General features: G+C 37.9%; 2 protein-coding genes across 2 annotated transcripts; both read right to left on the bottom strand.

The window, feature by feature from the left end:
• Positions 1–3,265: 3,265 nt before the first annotated feature.
• On the bottom strand, positions 3,266–4,240 carry LOC113743857 (E3 ubiquitin-protein ligase CIP8-like). The gene is made up of 2 exons (XM_027271946.2): positions 4,237–4,240; positions 3,266–3,699 (listed from the first exon to the last, which is right to left on the bottom strand). The coding sequence occupies exons 1-2, from the start codon at positions 4,238–4,240 to the stop codon at positions 3,266–3,268; spliced, it is 438 nt and encodes a 145-aa protein (XP_027127747.2).
• A 3,689-nt stretch (positions 4,241–7,929) lies between these two features.
• LOC113743855 (E3 ubiquitin-protein ligase CIP8-like) lies at positions 7,930–8,424 on the bottom strand. The gene has a single exon (XM_027271944.1). The coding sequence runs from the start codon at positions 8,422–8,424 to the stop codon at positions 7,930–7,932; it is 495 nt and encodes a 164-aa protein (XP_027127745.1).
• Positions 8,425–13,559: the final 5,135 nt, after the last annotated feature.

The following is a 13,559-nucleotide window of genomic DNA, read 5'->3' as shown; positions in this document are numbered from 1 at the left end:
AAGTTTCACTTCAAGCTACGGTTGATTTTTATTATTATTATACATAAGAACCAGGAATTCGAACTCAAGGACTTCTTAAAATAAATATCTGCTCTCATCTCCATACGAAGATTCAAGATGAAAACGCAACACACAACAGGAGCAGAAAATGCAAGTCATGAATTTTGCACACAAATAAATAAGTAAATAGGCACTTTACAATCTCGGTGGCCAAGACGCGTTTTCATGCATTAAAACTACAAAACGCTAATGAGAACTTGAATCCAAGCACACAAGAGATTGTGCAAATCATACGCCTTTCCGCAAATCTCCGACCAAGTATCATGCATTACACTGGGAGCTAGCACAGGCAGCAGCATTGACTGACGTTCAGCAAAGATTCAGCTTGAATACACTGGGGAGATCGTTACGGTCAGGGTTTCTAAAGAATACATCAATGTTCTGCATCTGCAGTTTCAATTAAAGGTATAACATCTATTATGCACGCAAAGAACCATCGATGTGAACTCTCCTTTAATAGCTGTTGTTTGCCAGACTGAACAAATAAAGATTATTACAAGAAACTAGAAATTAACTGCATTTTATGACATAAGTAAAGCTCCTAAAGCACCCAAATGCACATGTTAAATTGCATACCTCAATAGCATAGCATATCATGTTTAAAATGATATCATTAATTTCATAGGTGCAAATGTTTCAGTTTCCATGTTATCTAACCCCAAGAACACAATGCTCGAGATAAAGAAGAAACAAGTTTTTTATCAAAGTAAATCTTATTTACATTAACAAGAAAAGAAGAAACAAATTTACAATTTCTCAAGCTAGTCCACAAATAAAGTTCCACGAGTCAAAATATCTGAAACCATAAGCTAATTCTTGAAAAAGAAAATCAAAAAATAATTGCAGAAAGTAAACGTATACGCCACCAGAGTGATTAGAAGAACTGAATCTCGTAATTACCACTAATACCGCCAATGCCACCGGAAGAAGAACTCGGGGCAGCGGCAGCAGTAGCTCTCTTTTTCCTTTCTTCCTCGTACTCTGCATCATCTGTCGGCAACTCATACCTACATACAAGGCACGAATTTCTCGACCCCAACCATGGTATGATACAATCCTCATGATATCCATGTCCACAAGGCAATTTCTTTACCATTTCTCCAACACCAACTATATCTTTACATACAGCACAAGCCAATGCCTCCAGTTTTGACTTAATCTCCGTGGTTTCTACTGCTTCTACAGAAGCTTTTGATGCGGGAGATGCTCCTCGCCGCCCATCGCTATCAGTTTCGGCTAGGTTTTGCTGCAAAGCTTCATAACCCGCCGTACCTACGTAATCGTCTGGATTCCCAATATACCCTTCTCCTTCAGGCACGGCCAATCGAAACTCAATTCAGTGGTCCTCAAGTGCTGCAGCGGCGAGCATGCCCGTCGGCAACTGACTGGGAGTAGGAAGAGAAATCCCAAGGCGAGTGCTTGGATTTTTAATTCTTTTTAGCTGGAGAAATTGATATTTCGTCTTCCTCCTCGTTAACGGCGTCGTTTTCCGTTTCTCCGTCTTCTTCGCCTGAGTCGTCCTTACTGTCGTCGTGCCCGTACTCGATTTCCTCATCGCTCAGAGGTTCAAACAAGAAATCTGAAAGCCATTGAGTGGCAACTAGCGAGATGATGTTGTGTTTGGTGACTTCTGGGGATTCTCAATTTCAGCTTTTAGGAGAAGGAGCTGCTGTTTTTTTGGACCTTACACACCAGCAGTTGCCTAGTGACGTTTTGTTGCGCTGCGCGAGACTTATTGAGGGTTTTAACTAAATTAGTAGCTAAATTGCCAACCAAATAATATACTTAAAAAAAATAAAAGATTAGGATCCTGTGTTCCAGCTCCCAATTCTACCTCGGTTTTACCCATCGACATTTAGACACGTATTCAATCTTTTCTTTTTCTTTTATTTTTTGGTTTGGACAAGCTTTTACTTGTAGTCGTAGTAATTTAAAAATCAATGTACCGTACAACAACCGTTTACTGAAAAAGCACACAGGAAGTGGAAGTGGAATAGCAGAAATCTACCAAACCAATATTGAGAACGCTACGGCTTTCCGGTTCCAGGGGCGGCCATTCTCACGAAATCTCATTAGGAGGAGAGAAGATCATCATCAAGTTCTCGTCTAAAATCTATTTCTTCACCCCTTTTCATGGGCAGGAGCTAGAATGAAAGCTTCCCAGTTGGCGGCTAGGGCATCAACATTGAGAGTGCACGGGCATTCATCAAGCAAAATGCACAAAATTACAACATCATAAAATTGTAGTAAAACATGATGCATCTTTACATCAAGTTTCACTTCAAGCTACGGTTGATTTTTATTATTATTATACATAAGAACCAGGAATTCGAACTCAAGGACTTCTTAAAATAAATATCTGCTCTCATCTCCATACGAAGATTCAAGATGAAAACGCAACACACAACAGGAGCAGAAAATGCAAGTCATGAATTTTGCACACAAATAAATAAGTAAATAGGCACTTTACAATCTCGGTGGCCAAGACGCGTTTTCATGCATTAAAACTACAAAACGCTAATGAGAACTTGAATCCAAGCACACAAGAGATTGTGCAAATCATACGCCTTTCCGCAAATCTCCGACCAAGTATCATGCATTACACTGGGAGCTAGCACAGGCAGCAGCATTGACTGACGTTCAGCAAAGATTCAGCTTGAATACACTGGGGAGATCGTTACGGTCAGGGTTTCTAAAGAATACATCAATGTTCTGCATCTGCAGTTTCAATTAAAGGTATAACATCTATTATGCACGCAAAGAACCATCGATGTGAACTCTCCTTTAATAGCTGTTGTTTGCCAGACTGAACAAATAAAGATTATTACAAGAAACTAGAAATTAACTGCATTTTATGACATAAGTAAAGCTCCTAAAGCACCCAAATGCACATGTTAAATTGCATACCTCAATAGCATAGCATATCATGTTTAAAATGATATCATTAATTTCATAGGTGCAAATGTTTCAGTTTCCATGTTATCTAACCCCAAGAACACAATGCTCGAGATAAAGAAGAAACAAGTTTTTTATCAAAGTAAATCTTATTTACATTAACAAGAAAAGAAGAAACAAATTTACAATTTCTCAAGCTAGTCCACAAATAAAGTTCCACGAGTCAAAATATCTGAAACCATAAGCTAATTCTTGAAAAAGAAAATCAAAAAATAATTGCAGAAAGTAAACGTATACGCCACCAGAGTGATTAGAAGAACTGAATCTCGTAATCACCACTAATACCGCCAATGCCACCGGAAGAAGAACTCGGGGCAGCGGCAGCAGTAGCTCTCTTTTTCCTTTCTTCCTCGTACTCTGCATCATCTGTCGGCAACTCATACCTACATACAAGGCACGAATTTCTCGACCCCAACCATGGTATGATACAATCCTCATGATATCCATGTCCACAAGGCAATTTCTTTACCATTTCTCCAACACCAACTATATCTTTACATACAGCACAAGCCAATGCCTCCAGTTTTGACTTAATCTCCGTGGTTTCTACTGCTTCTACAGAAGCTTTTGATGCGGGAGATGCTCCTCGCCACCCATCGCTATCAGTTTCGGCTAGGTTTTGCTGCAAAGCTTCATAACCCGCCGTACCTACGTAATCGTCTGGATTCCCAATATACCCTTCTCCTTCAGGCACGGCCAATCGAAACTCAATTCAGTGGTCCTCAAGTGCTGCAGCGGCGAGCATGCCCGTCGGCAACTGACTGGGAGTAGGAAGAGAAATCCCAAGGAGAGTGCTTGGATTTTTAATTCTTTTTAGCTGGAGAAATTGATATTTCGTCTTCCTCCTCGTTAAGGGCGTCGTTTTCCGTTTCTCCGTCTTCTTCGCCTGAGTCGTCCTTACTGTCGTCGTGCCCGTACTCGATTTCCTCATCGCTCAGAGGTTCAAACAAGAAATCTGAAAGCCATTGAGTGGCGACTAGCGAGATGATGTTGTGTTTGGTGACTTCTGGGGATTCTCAATTTCAGCTTTTAGGAGAAGGAGCTGCTGTTTTTTTGGACCTTACACACCAGCAGTTGCCTAGTGACGTTTTGTTGCGCTGCGCGAGACTTATTGAGGGTTTTAACTAAATTAGTAGCTAAATTGCCAACCAAATAATATACTTAAAAAAAATAAAAGATTAGGATCCTGTGTTCCAGCTCCCAATTCTACCTCGGTTTTACCCATCGACATTTAGACACGTATTCAATCTTTTCTTTTTCTTTTATTTTTTGGTTTGGACAAGCTTTTACTTGTAGTCGTAGTAATTTAAAAATCAATGTACCGTACAACAACCGTTTACTGAAAAAGCACACAGGAAGTGGAAGTGGAATAGCAGAAATCTACCAAACCAATATTGAGAACGCTACGGCTTTCCGGTTCCAGGGGCGGCCATTCTCACGAAATCTCATTAGGAGGAGAGAAGATCATCATCAAGTTCTCGTCTAAAATCTATTTCTTCACCCCTTTTCATGGGCAGGAGCTAGAATGAAAGCTTCCCAGTTGGCGGCTAGGGCATCAACATTGAGAGTGCACGGGCATTCATCAAGCTAAATGCACAAAATTACAACATCATAAAATTGTAGTAAAACATGATGCATCTTTACATCAAGTTTCACTTCAAGCTACGGTTGATTTTTATTATTATTATACATAAGAACCAGGAATTCGAACTCAAGGACTTCTTAAAATAAATATCTGCTCTCATCTCCATACGAAGATTCAAGATGAAAACGCAACACACAACAGGAGCAGAAAATGCAAGTCATGAATTTTGCACACAAATAAATAAGTAAATAGGCACTTTACAATCTCGGTGGCCAAGACGCGTTTTCATGCATTAAAACAACAAAACGCTAATGAGAACTTGAATCCAAGCACACAAGAGATTGTGCAAATCATACGCCTTTCCGCAAATCTCCGACCAAGTATCATGCATTACACTGGGAGCTAGCACAGGCAGCAGCATTGACTGACGTTCAGCAAAGATTCAGCTTGAATACACTGGGGAGATCGTTACGGTCAGGGTTTCTAAAGAATACATCAATGTTCTGCATCTGCAGTTTCAATTAAAGGTATAACATCTATTATGCACGCAAAGAACCATCGATGTGAACTCTCCTTTAATAGCTGTTGTTTGCCAGACTGAACAAATAAAGATTATTACAAGAAACTAGAAATTAACTGCATTTTATGACATAAGTAAAGCTCCTAAAGCACCCAAATGCACATGTTAAATTGCATACCTCAATAGCATAGCATATCATGTTTAAAATGATATCATTAATTTCATAAGTGCAAATGTTTCAGTTTCCATGTTATCTAACCCCAAGAACACAATGCTCGAGATAAAGAAGAAACAAGTTTTTTATCAAAGTAAATCTTATTTACATTAACAAGAAAAGAAGAAACAAATTTACAATTTCTCAAGCTAGTCCACAAATAAAGTTCCACGAGTCAAAATATCTGAAACCATAAGCTAATTCTTGAAAAAGAAAATCAAAAAATAATTGCAGAAAGTAAACGTATACGCCACCAGTGTGATTAGAAGAACTGAATCTCGTAATCACCACTAATACCGCCAATGCCACCGGAAGAAGAACTCGGGGCAGCGGCAGCAGTAGCTCTCTTTTTCCTTTCTTCCTCGTACTCTGCATCATCTGTCGGCAACTCATACCTACATACAAGGCACGAATTTCTCGACCCCAACCATGGTATGAGACAATCCTCATGATATCCATGTCCACAAGGCAATTTGTTTACCATTTCTCCAACACCAACTATATCTTTACATACAGCACAAGCCAATGCCTCCAGTTTTGACTTAATCTCCGTGGTTTCTACTGCTTCCACAGAAGCTTTTCATGCGGGAGATGCTCCTCGCCGCCCATCGCTATCAATTTCGGCTAGGTTTTGCTGCAAAGCTTCATAACCCGCCGTACCTACGTAATCGTCTGGATTCCCAATATACCCTTCTCCTTCAGGCACGGCCAATCGAAACTCAATTGAGTGGTCCTCAAGTGGTACAGCGGCGAGCATGCCCGTCGGCAACTGACTGCGAGTAGGAAGAGAAATCCCAAGGAGAGTGCTTGGATTTTTTAATTCTTTTTAGCTGGAGAAATTGATATTTCGTCTTCCTCCTCGTTAACGGCGTCGTTTTTCGCTTCTCCGTCTTCTTCGCCTGAGTCGTCCTTGCTGTCGTCGTGCCCGTACTCGATTTTCTCATCGCTCGGAGGTTCAAACAAGAAATCTGAAAGCCATTGAGTGGCGACTAGCGAGATGATGTTGTGTTTGGTGACTTCTGGGGATTCTCAATTTCAGCTTTTAGGAGAAGGAGATGCTGTTTTTTTGGACCTTACACACCAGCAGTTGCCTAGTGACGTTTTGTTGCGCTGCGCGAGACTTATTGAGGGTTTTAGCTAAATTAGTAGCTAAATTGCCAACCAAATAATATACTTAAAAAAAAATAAAAGATTAGGATCCTGTGTTCCACCTCCCAATTCTACCTCGGTTTTACCCATCGACATTTAGACACATATTCAATCTTTTCTTTTTCTTTTATTTTTTGGTTTGGACAAGCTTTTACTTGTAGTCGTAGTAATTTAAAAATCAATGTACCGTACAACAACCGTTTACTGAAAAAGCACACAGGAAGTGGAAGTGGAATAGCAGAAATCTACCAAACCAATATTGAGAACGCTACGGCTTTCCGGTTCCAGGGGCGGCCATTCTCACGAAATCTCATTAGGAGGAGAGAAGATCATCATCAAGTTCTCGTCTAAAATCTATTTCTTCACCCCTTTTCATGGGCAGGAGCTAGAATGAAAGCTTCCCAGTTGGCGGCTAGGGCATCAACATTGAGAGTGCACGGGCATTTATCAAGCTAAATGCACAAAATTACAACATCATAAAATTGTAGTAAAACATGATGCATCTTTACATCAAGTTTCACTTCAAGCTACGGTTGATTTTTATTATTATTATACATAAGAACCAGGAATTCGAACTCAAGAACTTCTTAAAATAAATATCTGCTCTCATCTCCATACGAAGATTCAAGATGAAAACGCAACACACAACAGGAGCAGAAAATTCAAGTCATGAATTTTGCACACAAATAAATAAGTAAATAGGCACTTTACAATCTCGGTGGCCAAGATGCGTTTTCATGCATTAAAACAACAAAACGCTAATGAGAACTTGAATCCAAGCACACAAGAGATTGTGCAAATCATACACCCTTCCGCAAATCTCCGACCAAGTATCATGCATTACACTGGGAGGTAGCACAGGCAGCAGCATTGACTGACGTTCAGCAAAGATTCAGCTTGAATACACTGGGGAGATCATTACGGTCAGGGTTTCTAAAGAATACATCAATGTTCTGCATCTACAGTTTCAATTAAAGGTATAACATCTATTATGCACGCAACGAACCATCAATGTGAACTCTCCTTTAATAGCTGCGGTTTGCCAGACTAAACAAATAAAGATTATTACAAGAAACTAGAAATTAACTGCATTTTATGACATAAGTAAAGCTCCTAAAGCACCCAAATGCACATGTTAAATTGCATACCTCAATAGCATAGCATATCATGTTTAAAATGATATCATTAATTTCATAGGTGCAAATGTTTCAGTTTCCATGTTATCTAACCCCAAGAACACGATGCTCGAGATAAAGAAGAAACAAGTTTTTTATCAAAGTAAATCTTATTTACATTAACAAGAAAAGGAGAAACAAATTTACAATTTCTCAAGCTAGTCCACAAATAAAGTTCCACGAGTCAAAATATCTGAAACCATAAGCTAATTCTTGAAAAAGAAAATCAAAAAATAATTGCAGAAAGTAAACGTATACGCCACCAGTGTGATTAGAAGAACTGAGTCTCGTAATCACCACTAATACCGCCAATGCCACCGGAAGAAGAACTCGGGGCAGCGGCAGCAGTAGCTCTCTTTTTCCTTTCTTCCTCGTACTCTGCATCATCTGTCGGCAACTCATACCTACATACAAGGCACGAATTTCTCGACCCCAACCACGGTATGATACAATCCTCATGATATCCATGTCCACAAGGCAATTTCTTTACCATTTCTCCAACACCAACTATATCTTTACATACAGCACAAGCCAATGCCTCCAGTTCTGACTTAATCTCTGTGGTTTCTAATGCTTCTACAGAAGCTTTTGATGTGGGAGATGCTCCTCGCCGCCCATCGCTATCAGTTTCGGCCAAGTTTTGCTGCAAAGCTTCATAACCCGCTGCATCTACGTAATCGTCTGGATTCCCAATATACCCTTCTCCTTCAGGCACGGCCAATCGAAACTCAATTGAGTGGTCCTCAAGTGGTGCAGCAGCGGGCATGCCCGTCGGCAACTGATTGGGAGTAGGAAGAGAAATCCCAGGGAGAGTGCTTGGATTTTTTTATTCTTTTTAGCTGGAGAAATTGATATTTCGTCTTCCTCCTCGTTAAAGGCGTCGTTTTCCGCTTCTCCGTCTTCTTCGCCTGAGTCGTCCTTACTGTCGTTGTGCTCGTACTCCATTTCCTCATTGCTCGGGGGTTCAAACAAGAAATCTGAAGCCATTGAGTGTCGACTAGCGAGATGATGTTGTGTTTGGTGACTTATAGGGATTCTCAATTTCAGCTTTCAAAAGGAGGAGGAGTTGCTGCTTTTTTGGACCTTAAACACCAGCAGTTGCCTAATGACGTTTTGTTGTGCTGGGCGAGACTTATTGAGGGTTTTAGCTAAATTAGTGGCTAAATTGCCAACCAAATAATATACTTAAAAAAACTAAAAGATTAGGATCCTGTGTTCCACCTCCCAATTCTACCTTCGGTTTTACCCATTGACATTTAGCCACATATTCAATCTTTTCTTTTTCTTTTTTGGTTTGCGCAAGCTTTTACTTGTAGTCGTAGTAATTTAAAAATCAATGTACCGCACAACAATCATTTACTGAAAAAGCACGCTTGAAGTGGAAGTGGAATAACAGAAATCTACCAAACCAATATTGAGAACGCTACGGCTTTCCGGTTCCGGGGGCGGCCATTCTCACGAAATTTCATTAGGAGGAGAGAAAATCATCATCAAGTTCTCGTCTGAAATTTGTATCTTCACCCCTTTTCATGAGCGGGGGTAAGAATGAAAGCTTCCCAGTTGGCGGCTAGGGCTTCAACATTGAGAGTGCATGGGCATTCATCAAGCTAAATGCACAAAATTACAACACCCGAAAATTGTAGTAAAACATGATGCATCTTTACATCAAGTTTCACTTCAAGCTACGGTTGATTTTTATTATTATTAAACATAAGAACCAGGAATTCAAACTCAAGAACTTCTTAAAATAAATATCTGCTCTCATCTCCATACGAAGATTCAAGATGAAAACGCAATACACAACAGGAGCAGAAAATGCAATTCATGAATTTTGCACACAAATAAATAAGTAAATAGGCACTTTACAATCTCTGTGGCCAAGACGTGCTTTCATGCATTAAAATAACAAAACGTTAATGAGAACTTGAATCCAAGCATGTGACAGCCCCACCTCTCCCTAGGGCGGACCCTAGGGTATCAGCGGACTGCCTACCCAACTCTCGCCGGGGCTCAGTCGATCAAAGTACTAATAACTCAAATGAAACGGATGAGATATCTTCCAAGCAAGGGAGTGTAACCCTAATTAAACATAATCACTACACCAACAATCCAAAAGCTTAGTATACATATAGCAAAAAGTCAACTTACCACTCCACACATAATAATACGAACTCGATCCAGCAAGAACCTGTCTTGAAGAACCAAGTCGATCAGGCAGCGGAAGGATCTATCTTAACCAGGTTATGGAACAATAACTACCTTGCTCGACCTAAAGAGAACCTGTCTCTAAAAACCTAGTGGATTGGTTATTGGCTTGAAAGAACAAGATGATGTGATTATCTTGCCTTGAACACCACAAGTATCCAAGCTAAATACTTGATACTGTTCAAGAAGAAACTCAAGTTCCATCAAGGAACTCCATAAAAGGAGACAACTCTCTTTTCATTAATTCATCTTCAATATCATATGTCTAAATAGTTAAATAAAGTTGGCTATTTATAGCCTTACAAGACTCAAAACCCTAATCTAAATTGGAAACAATACAAGCTTTCTTATTTAACTTGACACAACTTCCTAAATAAATTTGGAAGCAATTAACTATTTTTCTAAAACTCTAATTCAATTAGAATAGGAAACTAACTGACTCAATTGGTTTAATTATGGTCAACATGACCTTAGCCTTTATTTCCCTTAATAACTCAAGACTAACTAACAAGTATTGCTGGAAACTTACTTAAATAAATAACAAGAAATAAGCATGACAAATCTTCAATGATTCTTGAACCCGATTGCACCATCAACCATCAATTGAATTTCCTTGAATTTGAAAGGAATCCAAATCTTCATGTTCTCATCAAATAGATATTAATCTGTTAATCTGGATTTTCAGGAAGTGTAATCTAGTAAATGTGTAAGGGGGAGTTATCTTGAGGGGGAGTGGGTACTTACAAACTTTTTGGATGTATTATGTAAGGGGGAGTTTTGATTCAACTATTTTTTTCCCTCCATCCATTGTTTTGTCATCATCAAAAAGGGGGAGATTGTTAATTTTAGTCCCTAACTTTTGATGTTTACAAAATAAATGGATGTTACTAATATCTCCTCAAAGATCTGTTCAAAAATGAAGCAAATCAGGTTCAAAGATTAAGTTCAAGTAAAAGAGGCAAAAAGTGATGAAAGCTGTCGGACGCTGGTGAAGACTGGATCGGACGTCCGATAATCATTACGCAACTTCGGACGCATAAAGAACCCCACCACTGGATGTCCGAAGAAATTAAGTCATCCTTCTAAGATCACTGACTTCGATCGGACGCACAACATTAGAGCACCGGACGTCCGATAAACATTGCAACACTTCGGACGCAAAGCATTGGAGGCACTAGACGTCCGAAAGGATTGAAGAATAATTCTCAACTTCACTATCCACTGTCGGACGCAAACATTAAAAGTATCGGATGTCCGAAAGGATTGAAGTAAATTTCTTGAGCTCACTGCCTACTGTCGGACGCAAGAAACAGGTCTACCAGACGTCCGACACTACTAACGGCTAGTTGACTCTTCAACTGCCTTCCATCCGTTAGAAGCATTAATAGAGGAACTTTTTGGTCTCATATAAATAGAGCATGGTCAACCACTTTCCTCCAACTTTTGCACATTAAGACTACAAAAGATCTAAAGTGATTTTAGTGAGAAAATACTCTTCAAAGAAGATTTGTACTCTTGTTTGCGTGAATTTCGTGTAAGCTCTTCTTGTGTGTGAAAAATACTTCAATAGTATAGTTTTGTGAGGGTTATCTGAGTAATAGTAAAACTTTCCAACTTAATCAAGTGTAGATTGGGGTAAGGAGGAAGTGATCCTTCCTTTGTACATATAAATTGGTTGTATTTAACCAACTTGAAGAGGCTTGTTCTATAAAGTAATACTCAAGCTCAAGAGGAGCTTGGAAATACTTGGTTTGCAATTCTTTCTTTTTTACTTACTGTCTTGCAAACATAAATTGATTATCTCTTCTACTCCTAAGCAATCTTGCTTTCTTAATCAATTGTTCATTGTGTGGTCATCTAGAAAAGAGGGTAAATTTCATATCAAGTTAACAAGTGTTTCATAACTTGATTAGTTTTTAAATAACCTAATTCACCCCCCTCTTAGGTTATCTTCGATCCTTACACCTTGATCTTTTTATTGAATCTTAAGTATTAATAGGTCAATTGTCCCTCATTTAGTGGCTTTTGAAAAATGAAGGCCCAACTGTAAATCAGCAATTTGGGCAATTTTTGTTCATTCTTTGTAAAAAAAACTAAAGCCAGAAATGGATTTTAAGTGAAAAATAGAGTCTAAAATGATATTTAGGTGCATTTTGGTGACCAACGGCTAGCAAAAGTTCGGCAACGACACCACCACCGGCGTTGCCATGGTCATTGGCAAGGAGTTGTAGATGTGGCTAGAGGTAGGGAAGAAGAAGGAGGAAAAAAACAGAGAAAAAGGAAAAAAAGGAAAAGAAAAGAAGAGAAGTAGGCTTGTGTTTATTTTTTAGAGTCATACCCAATGTTTTTATTATATTTAAGTTTATATATGTTTCAATTGAGTTTGCTTGTTCTTTTAATAAAGTGGTTTGCATATTTTTTTCTTTGCGGTAGAAATAGTGTGGCCGAAACACTAAGAATAGCCCAAAAATTGTTTCTTTGTATCTTCCTAGAATTAGAAAATTGATTCTACAATTTGACCCCTAAACTTTGGCATAATTTTTCTATGATCCAAAATTATTAGAATTCTTTCATTTATGTCCTTATTTGAATTGCATTTTGGCACCTAAACTTTATGTTTATTTAATTTTGACCTCTAATCTTTTCAAAAATTATGTTTTAACCTAAAAAACTTTCTAATTTTTGTAATTTAGCGTCTAAGAGATTTTTGATTTCACAATTATATTTGTTTCCTTTCTTTATTTGTTAATTATGCTTCACTTAAATGCATTGAATTTGTAAATTTTAAGTGTTTTAAGATTATTTACATTTTTTGGCATAAGCAGGTGGATTTAGTACATGTAAACATTTTTTAATGTATTTTCAATTTAAATTGGTACCTTGATCTTTTTATTAAATCTTGAGTATAAATAGGTCAATTGTCCCTCATTTAGTGCGTCCCTCATTAAGTGGTTTTTTAAAAATGAAGGCTCGGCTATAAATCAGTAACTAGTTTTGTACCCATTCGTTGAATGGGAATTGTCTAAAAATAATAAATTATTTAGTGTAGTTCATAAAAATATTTTCATAAAATACAAATTTATTGTATAATCTATTATAACCTTTCTTAAATACATTGTTATTAAAAAATAGTCTTATAATGTATATTTAAACATCTAATTCAGTGATTAATAATTCAAAATGCAAAAAAAATAAAATCGACAATATGATGACATTCAAAAATTTGAAAATAGGGAAAATCAAATCTTGGCTGATCTTCTGCAAACAAAAGAATGGCCAACCCGTTACCAAAATATCAATTTTGGTACTTAATATAAATGGCTTAAAGGTTAATGTGAAAAGAAAAGAAACCGAGTGAAATATTAATAAAAGATAATAATTCAGAATCAATCAAGTCACAAGAATATAGCAACCTTCTAAATCTGTTCATGGCTAATAGAAACCAAAACGAAAACATAAAATGTATTTTGCTATTAAGTCAAAAACATAAAAAATCTAAATAGTCTGATGTATATTGCATGACGTGAACTGCTGTATGACAATGAACTTAATGCCTTACCATTTATGTAATCAATGACACCTTCTTGTTCTTTAGAAGTTTTCTATCAAAGTCTAAAAAAAAAACATTGAAAACTGCACAAAATTTTTTTAAACCCAGAAACCCAGAAAATAAAAAAAATTAATACGTTGTTGAAG

Source organism: Coffea arabica, chromosome 5e (assembly GCF_036785885.1).
Source record: "Coffea arabica cultivar ET-39 chromosome 5e, Coffea Arabica ET-39 HiFi, whole genome shotgun sequence".
NCBI lineage: Eukaryota > Viridiplantae > Streptophyta > Magnoliopsida > Gentianales > Rubiaceae > Coffea > Coffea arabica.
The sequence above is the reverse complement of the archived record's forward strand: the minus strand, read 5'-3'. Positions and strand labels throughout refer to the sequence as shown.